At 35.2% G+C, this 14,374-nt stretch overlaps 1 protein-coding gene across 1 annotated transcript in view; it reads right to left on the bottom strand.

Annotated features, from left to right (window-relative positions):
* Positions 1–14,374, bottom strand: part of PARD3B (par-3 family cell polarity regulator beta) — a 588,698-nt gene that overhangs the window by 254,352 nt on the left and 319,972 nt on the right. Inside the window, exon 16 of the mRNA XM_023732913.1 lies at positions 7,243–7,287. Coding sequence (XP_023588681.1) covers positions 7,243–7,287 — 45 coding nt within the window. The remainder of the gene's footprint in view (positions 1–7,242; positions 7,288–14,374) is intronic.

The raw sequence follows: 14,374 nt of genomic DNA, 5'->3' as shown, positions 1-14,374 counted from the left end.
CCCATAGCTCAATCTCCAGTGAAGTTTTGATGTCAAACATTCACTTTGTATTTATCAGGCATCATGCAATCATTTAATAACATTTTTCACTGTACATGTTCACTCTGGCATTTAGAAACACTATTAGATTTGTCAGTTCCAAGCCATTGTTTTCCGAACTTACAAGACACATATTCCCCAGGGATGGGGAAGTTTGAGAATTCAACCACATTTGAAGAATTTGCCATATGTAGAAATACCGTCTTCTCTTTCTAAAATTATTTTTCACTGTTCAAAACCATTCAAAAAATGTAAAAAAACTACAACTTTCTGAATTAATGCACACTTTAGCACAGTAAATTTTATCTCCAAAGATAAAACTGTCAAACTCTGAATAATGAGACAGACAGGCTAATAAACAGTTTTGTTACCAAGAATTTTGTAATGTAAATATCAGTATATAAGGGATAGAGAAGAAATGTGTATCAAAACATGTCATCTCAACAAATGTTTACTGGTGCTCGTAACAAAATAATTTGTTCTGTGCATTTACATTTAGAGGAAAAAGAAATATAATAGCATGATAAAAGTGAAAAGGATAATGGAAAGCATCTATGACATTACTCACAAACAAAAATACAGATTTTGTATATAGAAGCATATTCAATGCTGAGCTCAACAAATCTTATCCTACCTGAAGATACACAATCAGGAAATAAATGTTTACTGTTGGTTTTATTACATAGCATAAAAGTGTAGCAATAGCTGACTGATACACTGAGAACCATATTATATCCTTCTCATTCTACTAAGTCCAACTGAAAAAAACAAAACTATAACAACAACAACAAAATATCTTCAGGGCTTTATTTTCTAAATATTCCTTACTTCTATTTCCATTCTAAGTGCTAATCACTTAAGCTTAGGCCCACATCATCTCTTATCTGGAGTACTGTAATGGTCTTGTAACTATTCTGCTTGTCTTTTATTTATTTATTTATTTTTTGTCCACTCAAGTCCCCACAGCCACCAGAGTGATATTACTAGAATATAAAACTGTCCACTCTCCTCCTTTAATCCATTTAGATTCCCTGACTGTTGGGGAATACACTCTTTCATGTATTAGGAATTCCCTATGATCTGATCCCCACCTACTTGCTCAGTTTAGAGTTTTGTCACTCTCCCTTCATACTCCTGCTGCACTGAATTGCTTACAGTTTCTTGAACACACCATGGTGTTTCATATTTTCATAACTTTCCATAAGCTTGAAATGTGTTAGCTCATTGATCTTTTCTATTTCTCAAATTTCTGTGTAGCTTTCACATGCTGCTATGGAAGCACTTCCTTTCTAAAAGTTGACAGCCATCCCCAATCCTAAACAGAATCAAATAATATTTCCTGTGTGATATTTCTGCACTGCACTCTTTAGCACAACTGGGTACCCAATAAAGACTTTTGCCCACATAAATTATCATGCAGTATTACCTTAACCAATTGATGAGGAGAATTAAAGTATACTAGCCACTAACTCTAAGATTATAGTTCCTTATCAAGGATAATAATAAAAAGTCATGAAAAATAAAATCTAATTAGAAGACTCAAATATGAGACACTACCATGGCTGGTGTCCCAAAATTTAAATGCAGATTTAATGTAGATATTGTATAAATGTATATAATATTAAGGTTCATATGAATACCATGTATATACAATATTTAAATGTCTTCATCCCCAACCACATAATAAACAGTTTTCAAAGGGAGAGACCATGTCAAAATACTCTTTGTATCTCTAGCACTTACCACAATATTTGTCACCGAGTAAACATTTAATAAACGTTGAGTGGAACTAAAATAATTAATTTTGAAATTTTATTTGTAAAAAAAGAGCTGTCTCTCTATTAACTCACGAAATTCAGAGATATACAAACTGACACCACATTAGAATATGAAGACTCTTACCTCATTTCTAAAAAGACATATATTTCTTTCTAATTTGTTTTGATTCATTGAACTGTAGAAACCACCATATTCGGTAATGTTCTGCAACATAGGAAATATCAAGGCTGTTTCATAATCTAGTTTGTGTAGGAAGAACCTAAGACATAGTGCTCTTTTTTTATAACTTCCTGAATGCCACAGAAATGTAAACCAAAGATGGAGCATGGGGAACGCTGACACACTTCTTATGCATAGAGCTATATTTATGCAACCTAACAAATGACAAAAAATTAGAAAGTACCCAATACAGACTTTTGCCCAAATAAATTATCATGCAGTATTACTGTAACCAATTGATAAGGAGATTTAAAGTATACTAGCCACTAACTCTAAGATTTTAGTTCCTCATCATGGATAAGAGTAAAAAGTCATGAAAAATAGCAATCTAATTAGAAGATTCAAATATGAGACATTACCATGGTTGGTGTTCCAAAATTATATGCATATTTAATTTAGATATTGTATAAAGGTATATAATATTAAGACTTGACAAAACTTATGAAATGCCATTTAATAGCTCATCAGTCTTATATTAAAGTGACTATTCAATCATCTTATGTTTTAGAGACCTCTATTCTTTTGCAAAGCTCCAGAAACTCTTGGGCCAAATTTGAATTCTCTAGATTTGTAGTTTACATACAATGCATTTACAGCAGAATGTAAGGTCTGCCAATTTAGCAACCTGCATATTAAAATATCTGCCTTTGCTATAAGGATAATAATAATTTATAAGCACCACCTGCATATCACATGCATACCTTCTCACATCTCTCAACTTGGCCCACACTATCAATCATATATATACACATATATATAGATATATATACACACACATATGTATATATACATGCACATATATATACATATACATATATGTATGCACACACATTCATATATGTATGCAGAGAAACAAAAGCAAGAATTATCAGATTAGTTATCTCTCTTATACTACTCATTACAGTAATCTGCTAGAGGAATTATTCCGTTCCTTTATCAGCTGGCTGAGATTAGAAAACGTAAATAAGGATTTATTGAATTTCTTGATGTGTGTGTTATGATTTTCATATAGAACTAGAGGTAAGGACTGTGTCTTACCTGATATTCCTCTCAGTTTCTGGGACTATGAGGTGGTAGGCGTACACTGGTGGAACATGAATTGGCCATAAGTATAGGCTCTTCCACATACTCCATTGATTCATATCCCAACCTCACTAATTAGCAGCAGAGAGACCAAGTACTTAAATGCTCTGAACTTCAGTTTCTTCATCAGTAAAATGTGTAGGATACCAACCATATTTGGTGGCTGCAAGGTACCTTGTATAGAGAAATCGCCCCAGATGGTAATGAGTTCTTGCCCATTAATTGATAAACTTGTTGCAGAAAAGGTCTGGACTTACTGCCAACCATTACTTTTACAGACTTGCCTGTTTTACAGCTATATAGACAGGTGTTTGAGAATATAAGAAATTAAAATAAAAAAGGAAAGCTTTTTAGTCCATTTTGCTAATTAATATGTCAGAGCTCATAAAGAAGAACTCATTGGCTTTCTTCAGTACTGCATCATCTTAAAGAGCTGGGTCAGCAAAGATCTCTGCAGACAGTCAATACATATTAAAACAGTTCCAAGCAGTAAATCAAAACAAAAAAAAGAAGACACGGTTTAAAAAAAAAAAAAAAAGCAAAATTTGTAAGTCCTTTCTATCTGAATGCAGAGTAGCACTGAACTACTGGTTTAAGTATTAGTTCACGACATAGAAAAAAGTAAGAAAAAATTCGTCTCAGACATACTTTGTGACTCTGAGTATAGTCAAAATTAAAGAATAATTTTAAAAAAAAAAGCAATGCCAAATTTGATGTCATTTTCTCTGGATTCTAGTTCTTTCAGAATATTTAAGTCATTTTAAACAATAGCTTTATTGTTTAAAATATAACTGCTTGCTGTTTTCTTTCCTGCAATGCTAGGATTTGAATATTTTTCAGAATTCAATTAGTGGGAGAGTGAGGGAATGAGGTCAAAAACATGTTTAGGTTTTTTAAAACTCTCTGACACTTGTGATTTTTTCTTAAAGGCACCAAACAGAATGCATTTTATTTCTAACTTCTCTGGATGGGTCTCATCATTCCACAGATATAGACACCATTCATACAAGGAGGAGGACCCTGAAAGATTATCAACAGGAAAATCACCCTGCTATCTTCCCTGGCAAGGGAATGAGATGCAACGCACTGTCAGGGGAAGCCCCTGAAGTAGGTCATTAGAGGAATCTCAAGAATACTAGATTGATTCCAGAAGGAGGGAGGGGAAGTCTACATTCTGTGCCAAAAAATATTAGAAAGATTTATCTTCCCTGGGCTTTTGATTTGATCCAAGCTCCGAGGAATCAACCATTTCAAGACCGAGCCAAGGAAAAGGTGCCAAGAACACTGTCACAAATTTGGAAGGTACCCAAGCCAGACCAACACATGGCAGTTGGCACAGAATGGCTCTCTACACACTAAATCGCTGACTCAGAAGAAAGTTTAACTCAGATGAATTTATTAAAACGTTTAATATCATCCCAAATAAGAGGATGGATGATATATTTAGGTCAGCACATACAATTCAATTTGTTTAACTTCCTGATGGCCTGGGAGAGAATGAAAGCTGCCCACATTTCCATAATTAAAAAGAAACAGAAGTAGAAACTCCTTTTTCTTCTTAGCAAAAGAGATGTCACATCTTTACTTAAATAATCTGGGGTAAGGGTTTGGGGAAAGTGAAAGGATACTGCAACAGATAAGCGGCCCTTTTAACACTGGTACAGCAAGTATGATCACAGAACATTACAAGTTACAATTCAAACCAGTAACTTGCTTAGTGGCCATAGACTGCTTGTGGTAGATTTGTACTATAGTTATATATTGGACAAATTTAAAAAGCGATTTTGTAACTGGAAGATGCCACCAGAATCTAAAGAACCCTTGACCCTCTGCTACCACTACCACCACCGCCAAAGCCCAATGAGAAATCTCTCTACATAAGCTCAGCACTTAGAAGGAAGTTACATTTTATGTGAGGGATGAGTTCCTGAGAACCATTACAACTCAAGACTAATTTTCCAAAAGAAATAAATGTAAAAAAACGGAGGGGAGGGTATATTACTGAAGTGTATAAATTCATAATCATTGTAGCATATCTGTCTTTAATGTTGCTTTGTATTTTGTCAAGAATTGTCTTTAATGTTTTACAGGATGCCCTTATCTGAATTAACTATAACGTGTATAATTTGAGGTGATCGTGTCTTATCGCGTGCCACTTTTACTCCAGTTACCAAGTTTCTAGTTGTTTCTTAGCATCTGCATTGTGGCTGCAACAACAATTGTGAGGATGGCGCAGGGCTGGGCATAGGGTCTCTATGGGTCGGAAGCAACTCAACGGGACCTAACACATACAAGCAGTGTCCCACAAATGCCCAGTGAAAAACTCTATGGTACTTTGATAGAATATGAAAACATTTAAAAATATAAGGGAGAGAGTGTTGAAATAAAATCTTTAAAACATCTAATGTCTTTAAAAGGGGTAGTTCACATGATACAAAGACTGGTGGTACTATTTCTATCTACCAGGTAAAGTAGAGCCTCCATGTGAAGTTTACAATTAACCTGCCTGCCAGCTCTAAAATAATGCAATTTTTGATATATTATTTCTAAATTGGAAGATTATTTTAAGTTTTGTACTTAGAGTAATTCTTTATTAATATTTTTATATCACACTATAAAAACAGATCATTCAAGTTAACCTAAAATATTATAGCAATATATTAAAATGATAATGCTTTCATTTAAAAAGAATAAAAATAATTTCCAGTTATTGGTTAACAAATAATTTGCTTAGAAGTTGACTAAGACAAGAATAAGATTTTCTCTCCTGGGAAAGGCCAGAATGTTTTATTATTTGCTCATTTTCTAAAGCCAAATTGATAAACATTTTAAAAAACTCCTTCAACTCTTTGCCTTGAAGCCTGCCCCAGTACATAAAAGGGCATTAATCTTTGGATTATTAATATGTGTAGGAGAACTACAAGCAGTGGCACGTGTTTAAGATGAAAACAATATAGGCTATCCTTCGGTTTCCTTGGACATGAGAACTTCCTTCAGGCTTCTAAAAATATTTCCAGTTGTAGAGAGTTTAATGGAAGAGGATGATGAGAACAAGCAGCATGTGGCAACTTATCACTTCCACAGATATCTTTTATTTCCCAGTGATCTAACCTCTTGGGCTCTTTATTAGGAGGAACAGGGAAAAAAAAAATCTCAGAGTTGTGAATCATCCCTTCCCTGCTGTTATCACTAGAGAATCTGGAGAAAGAAGAAAAGAAAAAATATCATAATCTTGCCCTGGAACATGATGGAGGTAATGAGGCATCAAGGCCACTTACCGCTGAAAACGTAATTGGCACATAAACACAGGAGATGCTTGGTGATGGGAAAGACATCTTTGTCTCAAAAACAGAAGGATGCCAACAAATCACAACACTTCTGCTGTTTAGAATGGCGATTCTAAGAGTAAAATGGATATCTCCCTCCCACCCCCAGCAAAATTATGAACTCCTAGAGGAAAAGGATTACTGCAGTATTTAATAGCTTAACTATTTTGTTTTCAACTAATGTGAAAAAATGATGAAGGAAGGGCAAAGGGATAGAAGGCAGGCTACTTGGTAATGAAGGAAAAGCTTGGATCTTCGGATTGAAGATACCTTAAATGTGTCAGAGAAAGACCCAGTAAACCTGTAGTGATCCTTATGGACTTCTAGAAACTCTGGGAGCTCATTCATGAAGCTAAAGAAATGTAATCCAGTCAGTTCTGCATAACCTCCTATGATGACAGGCAAAAGACTATTCTTTTTTGAGGAGAAATGAACATATCTTATTCTGGAAATCCTGACTCTGCTTGTTTTAATGTGCACATCATCCTGTGCTTTCTTTACAATTTTTCTTGTCCTAAGTGTTCAGCTGGCATACAGGTTTAACAATTTTGGTTTTTAAATTATTTTTTTGGAAACCATTATTCTATCCTCTCAAACATTTTGAGTCAGCGTACATTATGCCACTACACACCTAGCGAAGCAATAATTCATCTTTGTGGAAGTCAGAGACATCTCATATATTAATTAGCAAGCCTTTCCGTGACTAGTGGATGGAAATGGGTTCCAACTGCTACTCAAACACAGCCAGTGATTTCCAGGAAGGAGGATATAAAGTAAGTTACAAGATATTTCTTACCCGATTTGTGTCCAGCCAATGAATGGACATTGCTTTCATCTGGCACTGAGGAGAAGAAATAAAAGAGACAAGGATCAGACCTGCTTGTAAATTAGCCATTTTTTTTTTTGAACAATAAATTAATATAGATGCACAGTAAGTTAAATTCTTTACTGGCAAAAGATTTGAGAAATTTTTCCCCAGCCTACTTGGGATACCTCATTTTTATTATTGCATATTTTAAAGACAGCTAGGAAGAAATACATGTTTATTAGAGGGTCTATAAATAAAATTTCATTTGCTTTTCATTTTCAATTCTTTCAATTCTTGGTCGTTTCCATGTCCCCAAAAGGAGAAACTAAACTCATGGGTCTAAAGATGTATAATATATAATAAAACTCTTGAGCATAACAGCAAAAAATATTTTCAATACTCATGAATGGGCTTCTGTATCTGGTTAAATGGAGAAACAGGGAACAGATTTATACTTCTCCCCGAAACAATTAAAATATTGATGAAATATGTGAAACAGTGGCATTGAAGACATTAGGCAATGAAGGACAGTGACTCCCCAGAGATGGGAAACAAATGAGGTGAACACTACGATTTCCCCATCTTACTCCCTGGAGAGTTTCCAGATTGTGGTGCACACAGGCAGATCCTGGCAGTATCACTAGCTTGAGGACATGGAGCTAGGAGTTCAGGGAAGCCAAGGTCAATAGGGTTTGCAGGGCAGAGTACTGGAGAAGAGAGAACTGTACAGAAAGAACTGTGAGATCTGCAGAGGATTCCCTGATGTATCAGTTGAGTATGAGAAAACTACCCAAGACCTGGAAAAGAACTACTCACAGAGCCTCATGGTCACCCAGGGCCTATTCACAACAACTAGACTGCAAAACTTCATAATGAGTGGGATAGGTTAGAGTACAAAGTAAGGTCTTGGCTCAGTGATTGGGAACAATTAATCCTAGATTCACATAGTTCTGATGAAATGGGTAAATTTTTGAAAGACACAAATGACCAAAGCTTATGCAAAGTAATAGTCTGAACAGCCCTATAGGTATGTTTTAAAAAAAATGAATTTGTAGATAAAAACCTTCCCACAAGGAAAATTTGAAGCCCAGATGGCTTCACTGGTGAATTCTACCAGACATTTAAGGAAGAAGTAATACTAATTCTATAAAAACTCTTCCCCCAAAATTCAGAGGATAGAATATTTCCCAACTCTTTCTATGAGGCTATCATGACCCTGGTACCAATATTAGGCAAGGGCATTATAAAAAAAAAACTTTTCACCAATATTCCTCGTGAAGGTAGATGCAACATTCTTAATCCTTAAGCATCACTGCCTGGATTCTCACTTCAATATTCAACAACAGCTGTTTATTACTCACCACGTGCCATTTTTTATGTTCATCAATACTATTCTGGTTCTCAAGGGAAGCAGAAGCGAGGTGAGGCCTCCTCCATTTTCCCTAATACTAGATTGGCCTCAGAGTAGAGCATCCTTCCTTGTTCTACTTGCAGCATTCAGTCATTTTTAATTGACCCAGTTACTATAAATAGATCTTCCCATTCCCATCTACCCCTCCTTTCCTAAGCTATTTCTTTATTTTCTAAGTAAAAGCACTACGTAGCTGTGATTTTCCTATAACTAAGTCGTTAAAAATCTTGTTAGACTTTTCTTTCTATTTCCAGCTGGGAGGTAAGTTAGTCAGTACTTATTAGGATCCAATTGTGGGCCAAATTCTCTTTCCCAGGTCTCAAAAAACTTACAGTGAAATCTATAGTACACATAGAAAAGTTTGGAAAATGAAGACGATGATAGCAGCTAGTATTGAGGACTTGTAATATTCAGGATCTGTCCTATGCCCTTTATATGTATTAATTCATTTAATCCTCACAGTGACCTGGAATGACAGATTCTCTTATTATCCTGAATTTATAGAGAAAGAAACTGAGGCACATCTTGTAAGCGGAAGGGAGCCAGATCTTCAACCCGGGACTCTTAACCATGCCATTATATTTGTGATAGAGGTTATGGAAGGGTTGCTATCTGAGAAATTTTAAGGATAATCAGTAATATGAGGCAATTATAAGAAAATACTTGACAAACTATTCTAGAAAACTATTATCTTTTTTACTTGAATATGTGCTATTAATAAAATCTGTGGTGACTAAAATCAAGTGTTAGCTGTAATTCTGTTTAGCATGTACAGAAATCTAGAATTCTAATGGATTCAGGCTAAACTATTCATCCTCACTTTACAAATGGGGAACCATCTGTTTGAGTTAAAACCCTGGCTTGGGCACTTACTAGTCATGTGCAAGTTACTTTAACTCTCTGTGCCTCAATCTCCTGATATATAAAATTAGGATAATACTGCTTACCTCATAGGTTTGTGGTGAAGACTACATGTGTAAGTAATGCAAAGTATTTGATGATAATACAGTATTTAATATTAGCTATTATTATAATTATTAATCAAAAATTAGGTAGGAAGGCAGAATAACAAGATGGTTAGCAATGAGACAGATGTAGGCTGAATCCCACCTCTGTCAGGAAATTTATTAAGCTTTTTTAGTCTGTTTTCCCATATTGAAAACTGAGATAAAAATAATACACATGGAATTGTAGCAACTAAGTTTTTAAAATACAGAAAAGCACTTAGTGCTGTGCCAGGCACATAATTCTCAATTTAAAAATCAGACAAAAACTTTTGATAAACGGAAGCTGTGAGAGTGATAAAGGTAGTGAATTTGATGATGCTGGTGTTCTTCATGATTTAACTTGCTTGGGATTCTAAAGGAGTAGAGGGAGAAAGTAATTGAGAGCATATTATGCTTCAGGTAAGGTACCGGGCACTTGCCCATATGTTATCTCATGGACTCACCATCCAGCACCCATGGCCAGCACTGCCACCCAATTTACCTGGCTCCCAGTTCATCTTGTAGTGGAAAAATGGCTCACTTCTGAAGGAAATACAGCACTTAGACTATATGGTCTTAATGTATAGGGCTATTCTGAAAGAGGAATTTGTACAAAGGTAAGGTTTTTGGTTGCTGTTGTTTTGTCTTGGTGTTTGTCTAGTTTATTTATTTAACAGATATATATTCTCCCAGAAAACTAAGCCAATTTAAATAGTGCAAATTCCCCAGCCACATTTATTTTAACACGGTATCTCCTTAACTTTTTGGTTGAATACTGCCTATTATTTGCAGTAGGAATACTTATTATTTTAATCGACAATCTGAAATTCTGTAGAACGCTAACAGAAACTATTTTAAAAAACAGTGTTGAAAATCCAAATGGGTGATAGGCATAAAAATTAGAGGTCTTTCTCCAGAATATTCACTGACACAGATGCCTATCTTTAGGACAGAAGATAAATGAATAAACATAATAGAAAAGAGAGGGAACTGTAATGACTTAATTAATAGAATACATTTTATTTCAAAGGTTAAATTGGGAACAATCATCTTTTATATACATGCTTAGTGCTGAGAAGCAATTTAAATAACAGCAGCAAATGAGAAAATGAGGTAAAATTATACACACCATCAAGTTTTTTTTTTTTTAAATGACAAGTGTTATAATTAATACCCAACATCCTTTATAACTCACTTTACCTTAGAGCTACTGTAAAGTTATCTCTCGGGGCTAGAGCTTAAGTCTGGTTGTTTCACTGCATAATATTTAGATAGCATAGCCATTGGAATGGTAGCACTATGAATAAGACAGGTGCATCGTTTTAAACAAAGGGCTCATTTACAAGAGATTAAAAAATGAGCTGGGCCTGGTATAGGAAAGGTCTTCTGTTCCAAAGTAGTAAAGTCACCAAAAGCGTAAGGGAAGAGAGCGTTGATGGAGCAAGAGCCAGTTTGTTGTTTTGGTTCTGCTGAGAATTATTTTTTAAGTTTCTAGATCGTATTACATTCTCATCTTTCAGCTTTACCCAAGTCTTGATGATAACTTGCTTTTGATTATCCTAATTGAAGAGGTATCAATGAAATGTTTTATGTCCTTCTGAAGATATAATTCACAGATATTTTTACTGCAACTGTTATAATACTTAGGGGGCACGATGGACTTCCCCTCTTGAGAATTTCCTGGATTTATTTAGATTAAAAAAAAAAAAGTTGCCATTGAGTTGATTCCAACTCATGGAGGCCCCATGTGTTTCAGAGTAGAACTGCACTCCATAAGGTTTTCCTGTGGTTTTCAATGGTTGTGATCTTTTGGAAGTAGATCACCAGGACTTTCTTCCAAGGTGCCTCTGGGTGGATTCAAACAGCCAACCTTTCAGTTAGTAGCCAGGCGGTGCTTAAAGTTTTATGTCACTCAAGGACTCTTATTTTGACAACAGAATTTCTATACTAACCCCATGCTTCCTGGTATTCAACACAAGATGATGGACACTATTTGACTTAGTTATAGCAAGATGTTTAATAAAGAGGACACTTTTTGGCTTGGCTGTTTGTTATTTTCTGGTGTGCCCTCTGATTCAGGCAGACTTGAAGAAACACAGCAGCCTAATGGCCTGTATCCTAGTTATCCTGGCTGAAGGCCTTTGAAGCTAGTTACAACCACTTAACACTGACAGCACCTTTTAAAAATTAAGTAGGTAAATGCACAGTATCTTGGTGTCTTTTGGCTTCATTTCAACCAGGTTCACTGTTAGAACTGAGAGGAACCACAAATAAAGAAAATGTGGGGAAAAATCTATGTAAAAGATGGCATTCTGAGGACTTGTTAGTGGCAAACATTAAAGTGCATATAATACATGAATTGGCTTCCCAGTAGGATACATTTATATTAATATACTAATCAAAGTGTTTTATTCTTTTGTCAAGCCTTCTTAAACACTTCAAATGCCTTCTCACTAGGGGAACAACAATCCCCTTGCTTATTGATAGCATTTGATATGCATTTTATAACATACGTGACTATTACGGACTGTATCCGCTTAGTAAAAATTTGCAGAACAGTGGCAGATTTGGTGAGTTAATGGGCCCCATATACTCCTTGTATGTTGACAGAAGATGGTATACTGCTAACATGCACAAATCTCTTCAGATAAAAATTACCATCAGCTACAGTTATTCTTTTTGAGAATATCAACACTATGTCACAAATGGGGAATATGCAAATATGTTCAGACTCCCACTACTTGATACTGAGATACTTTGATGCAAAGCAGCACTCTAAAATGTGATACAATGCATGTCTTTTACACAGACAACTCTAGTTCACTTAATTTTTGATTTCTGTGCCTTTGACATAATAAAGAATGCAATTATGAAGGTGATATTTGACACAATAAAACTATAGGTTTTAATAAGACCAGAAATACTTCTCTTTGAATAGTTTTCTAGGAAACTAAATATCAAGTAATTCCTTAATGATTACTAAACTTGTTTCCAAGAGTTGTTCCTTCAGAACTTAGAAAAAAAAATTGATGTAGTTGCCAATATTAAGAATCAATTTTCCTCTCCTTTAGCAGATCAATTTCTGTGCCACTGACTGATTTCCAGAATTTCTAAGGACTGCAAACCTGTTTCATGTTGTAAATTAAGTTCCCCCCTTAGCCACCATGAACTATTACTGCATCAATTTACAGTGTTCTCTTATATCAATGACTATTTGGCATACTGTTTCTCCTCAGGGAGACTTCTTGAGTTTTCAGCGTTGTTAATTTGTATTTGTTGAAAAATTCTTCCATCTCTTAAAAGATAACAAACAAACAAAACAGGGCTTTTCCTGAAAAAGGAGTTAGGGAATTAGTATAAGATAATAATGCAAATGTTCATCTCACTATCCCTCTTAGCAAGCTTCCCCAAAAGTGCCATGCTCCTCCATGGATAGGTTCCTGCTCTGACAATAAGCTAATCAGAACTCAGAAGCTGAAATTTCCTTCTAATATCATAGTGCATCTCCCAGCCAGGGTAACACAGGGTGAAAACGAGGGACCCATTCCCATCATCATTATCCAACTATTCATATGCTCAAGGCTTTTCAATGATCTCTTAAAAATTCCCTTTATTTCTCTGTGAACCTTAGGAGATCTCAAAAGTGAAATTAGGAAAATCTAATAATTTTCATATGATATTATAGTATTGTCTTTAGTTCGTACTGGGAAAACTAAATCATTCTTTTAAATTCATTAATTCATTTGTTTTTAATCCATTCAATGAACACTGTCTTTCTCAAAAGGATCAGATTCTCAACCCTGGGATTTAATGAGGAGACACAAACCCTTAACATATTTGATACCATGTAATGTGATGATTAGTAAAATAAAGGTAAGAAGAGGATGCTTTGGAACAGAGTAGGTTGTATGGACCTAAGAGTTCACAAAAACAATAAAGATTTTAGGTAACAGAGTGCTTGAACTAATTTCCCTAGGAGGAATAAAGACAACTTTTAGCATCTGGGACACGCTCTAAGTCATGGCAAGGACGGAGAATGAAAAGAGTGTAAGAACTCAAGCTTTGATGCAAAACAGACCTGGATTCTGACGTTAAGAATGTGTGTGTATATGTGAGCATGAATTAGTTAGTCTTTTTCAAGCTTATTAAACTTATTTGTAATATGTGGACAATGTCCTCTATCTTATACAGTGAGGCAACTTAGAGGATGTCAAAACTTCTCATGGAAGTGGTGGAAGCTGTTGTTTGCTGTTGTTCAGTCTGCCTCTGACTCATGGCAACCCGATGCACAAGTAGGTGCTCAAAAATGAATTATGATGGTTTTTCACCTCTCAACATTTTTGCCAGATGCTCTGTACTCTGACACATCAGGAGTATGTTTTTGAACAGGCCATACAATTTAATACATCTGTATGATATATAAATAGTATATGATTATTTCTGTACTATAACAATAGTTCATCCACCCTCTTGCTGCCTGGCAAACATGCTTTAAGATCCTACCCAAATGTCATCTTCTCCCAGTACCCTTTCTTTTCCTTCTAGGCTGAGCTTATGGACCAAAGTAATTTGTAAGTATCTGCTTGTTTGTGTGTGTGTGTGTGTGTGTGTGTGTGTTCCATACCAAATTATAAGCACCTTAAGGAGGGGATATATCTTGGTTTTTCATGCCTAGCACCTTTTAGGTACTCATTTATGTTTGCTGAATGAATGAATGCAATCT

Source organism: Trichechus manatus, unplaced genomic scaffold, assembly GCF_000243295.1.
Source record: "Trichechus manatus latirostris isolate Lorelei unplaced genomic scaffold, TriManLat1.0 scaffold00056, whole genome shotgun sequence".
In the NCBI taxonomy this organism is placed as follows: domain Eukaryota; kingdom Metazoa; phylum Chordata; class Mammalia; order Sirenia; family Trichechidae; genus Trichechus; species Trichechus manatus.
The sequence above is the reverse complement of the archived record's forward strand: the minus strand, read 5'-3'. Positions and strand labels throughout refer to the sequence as shown.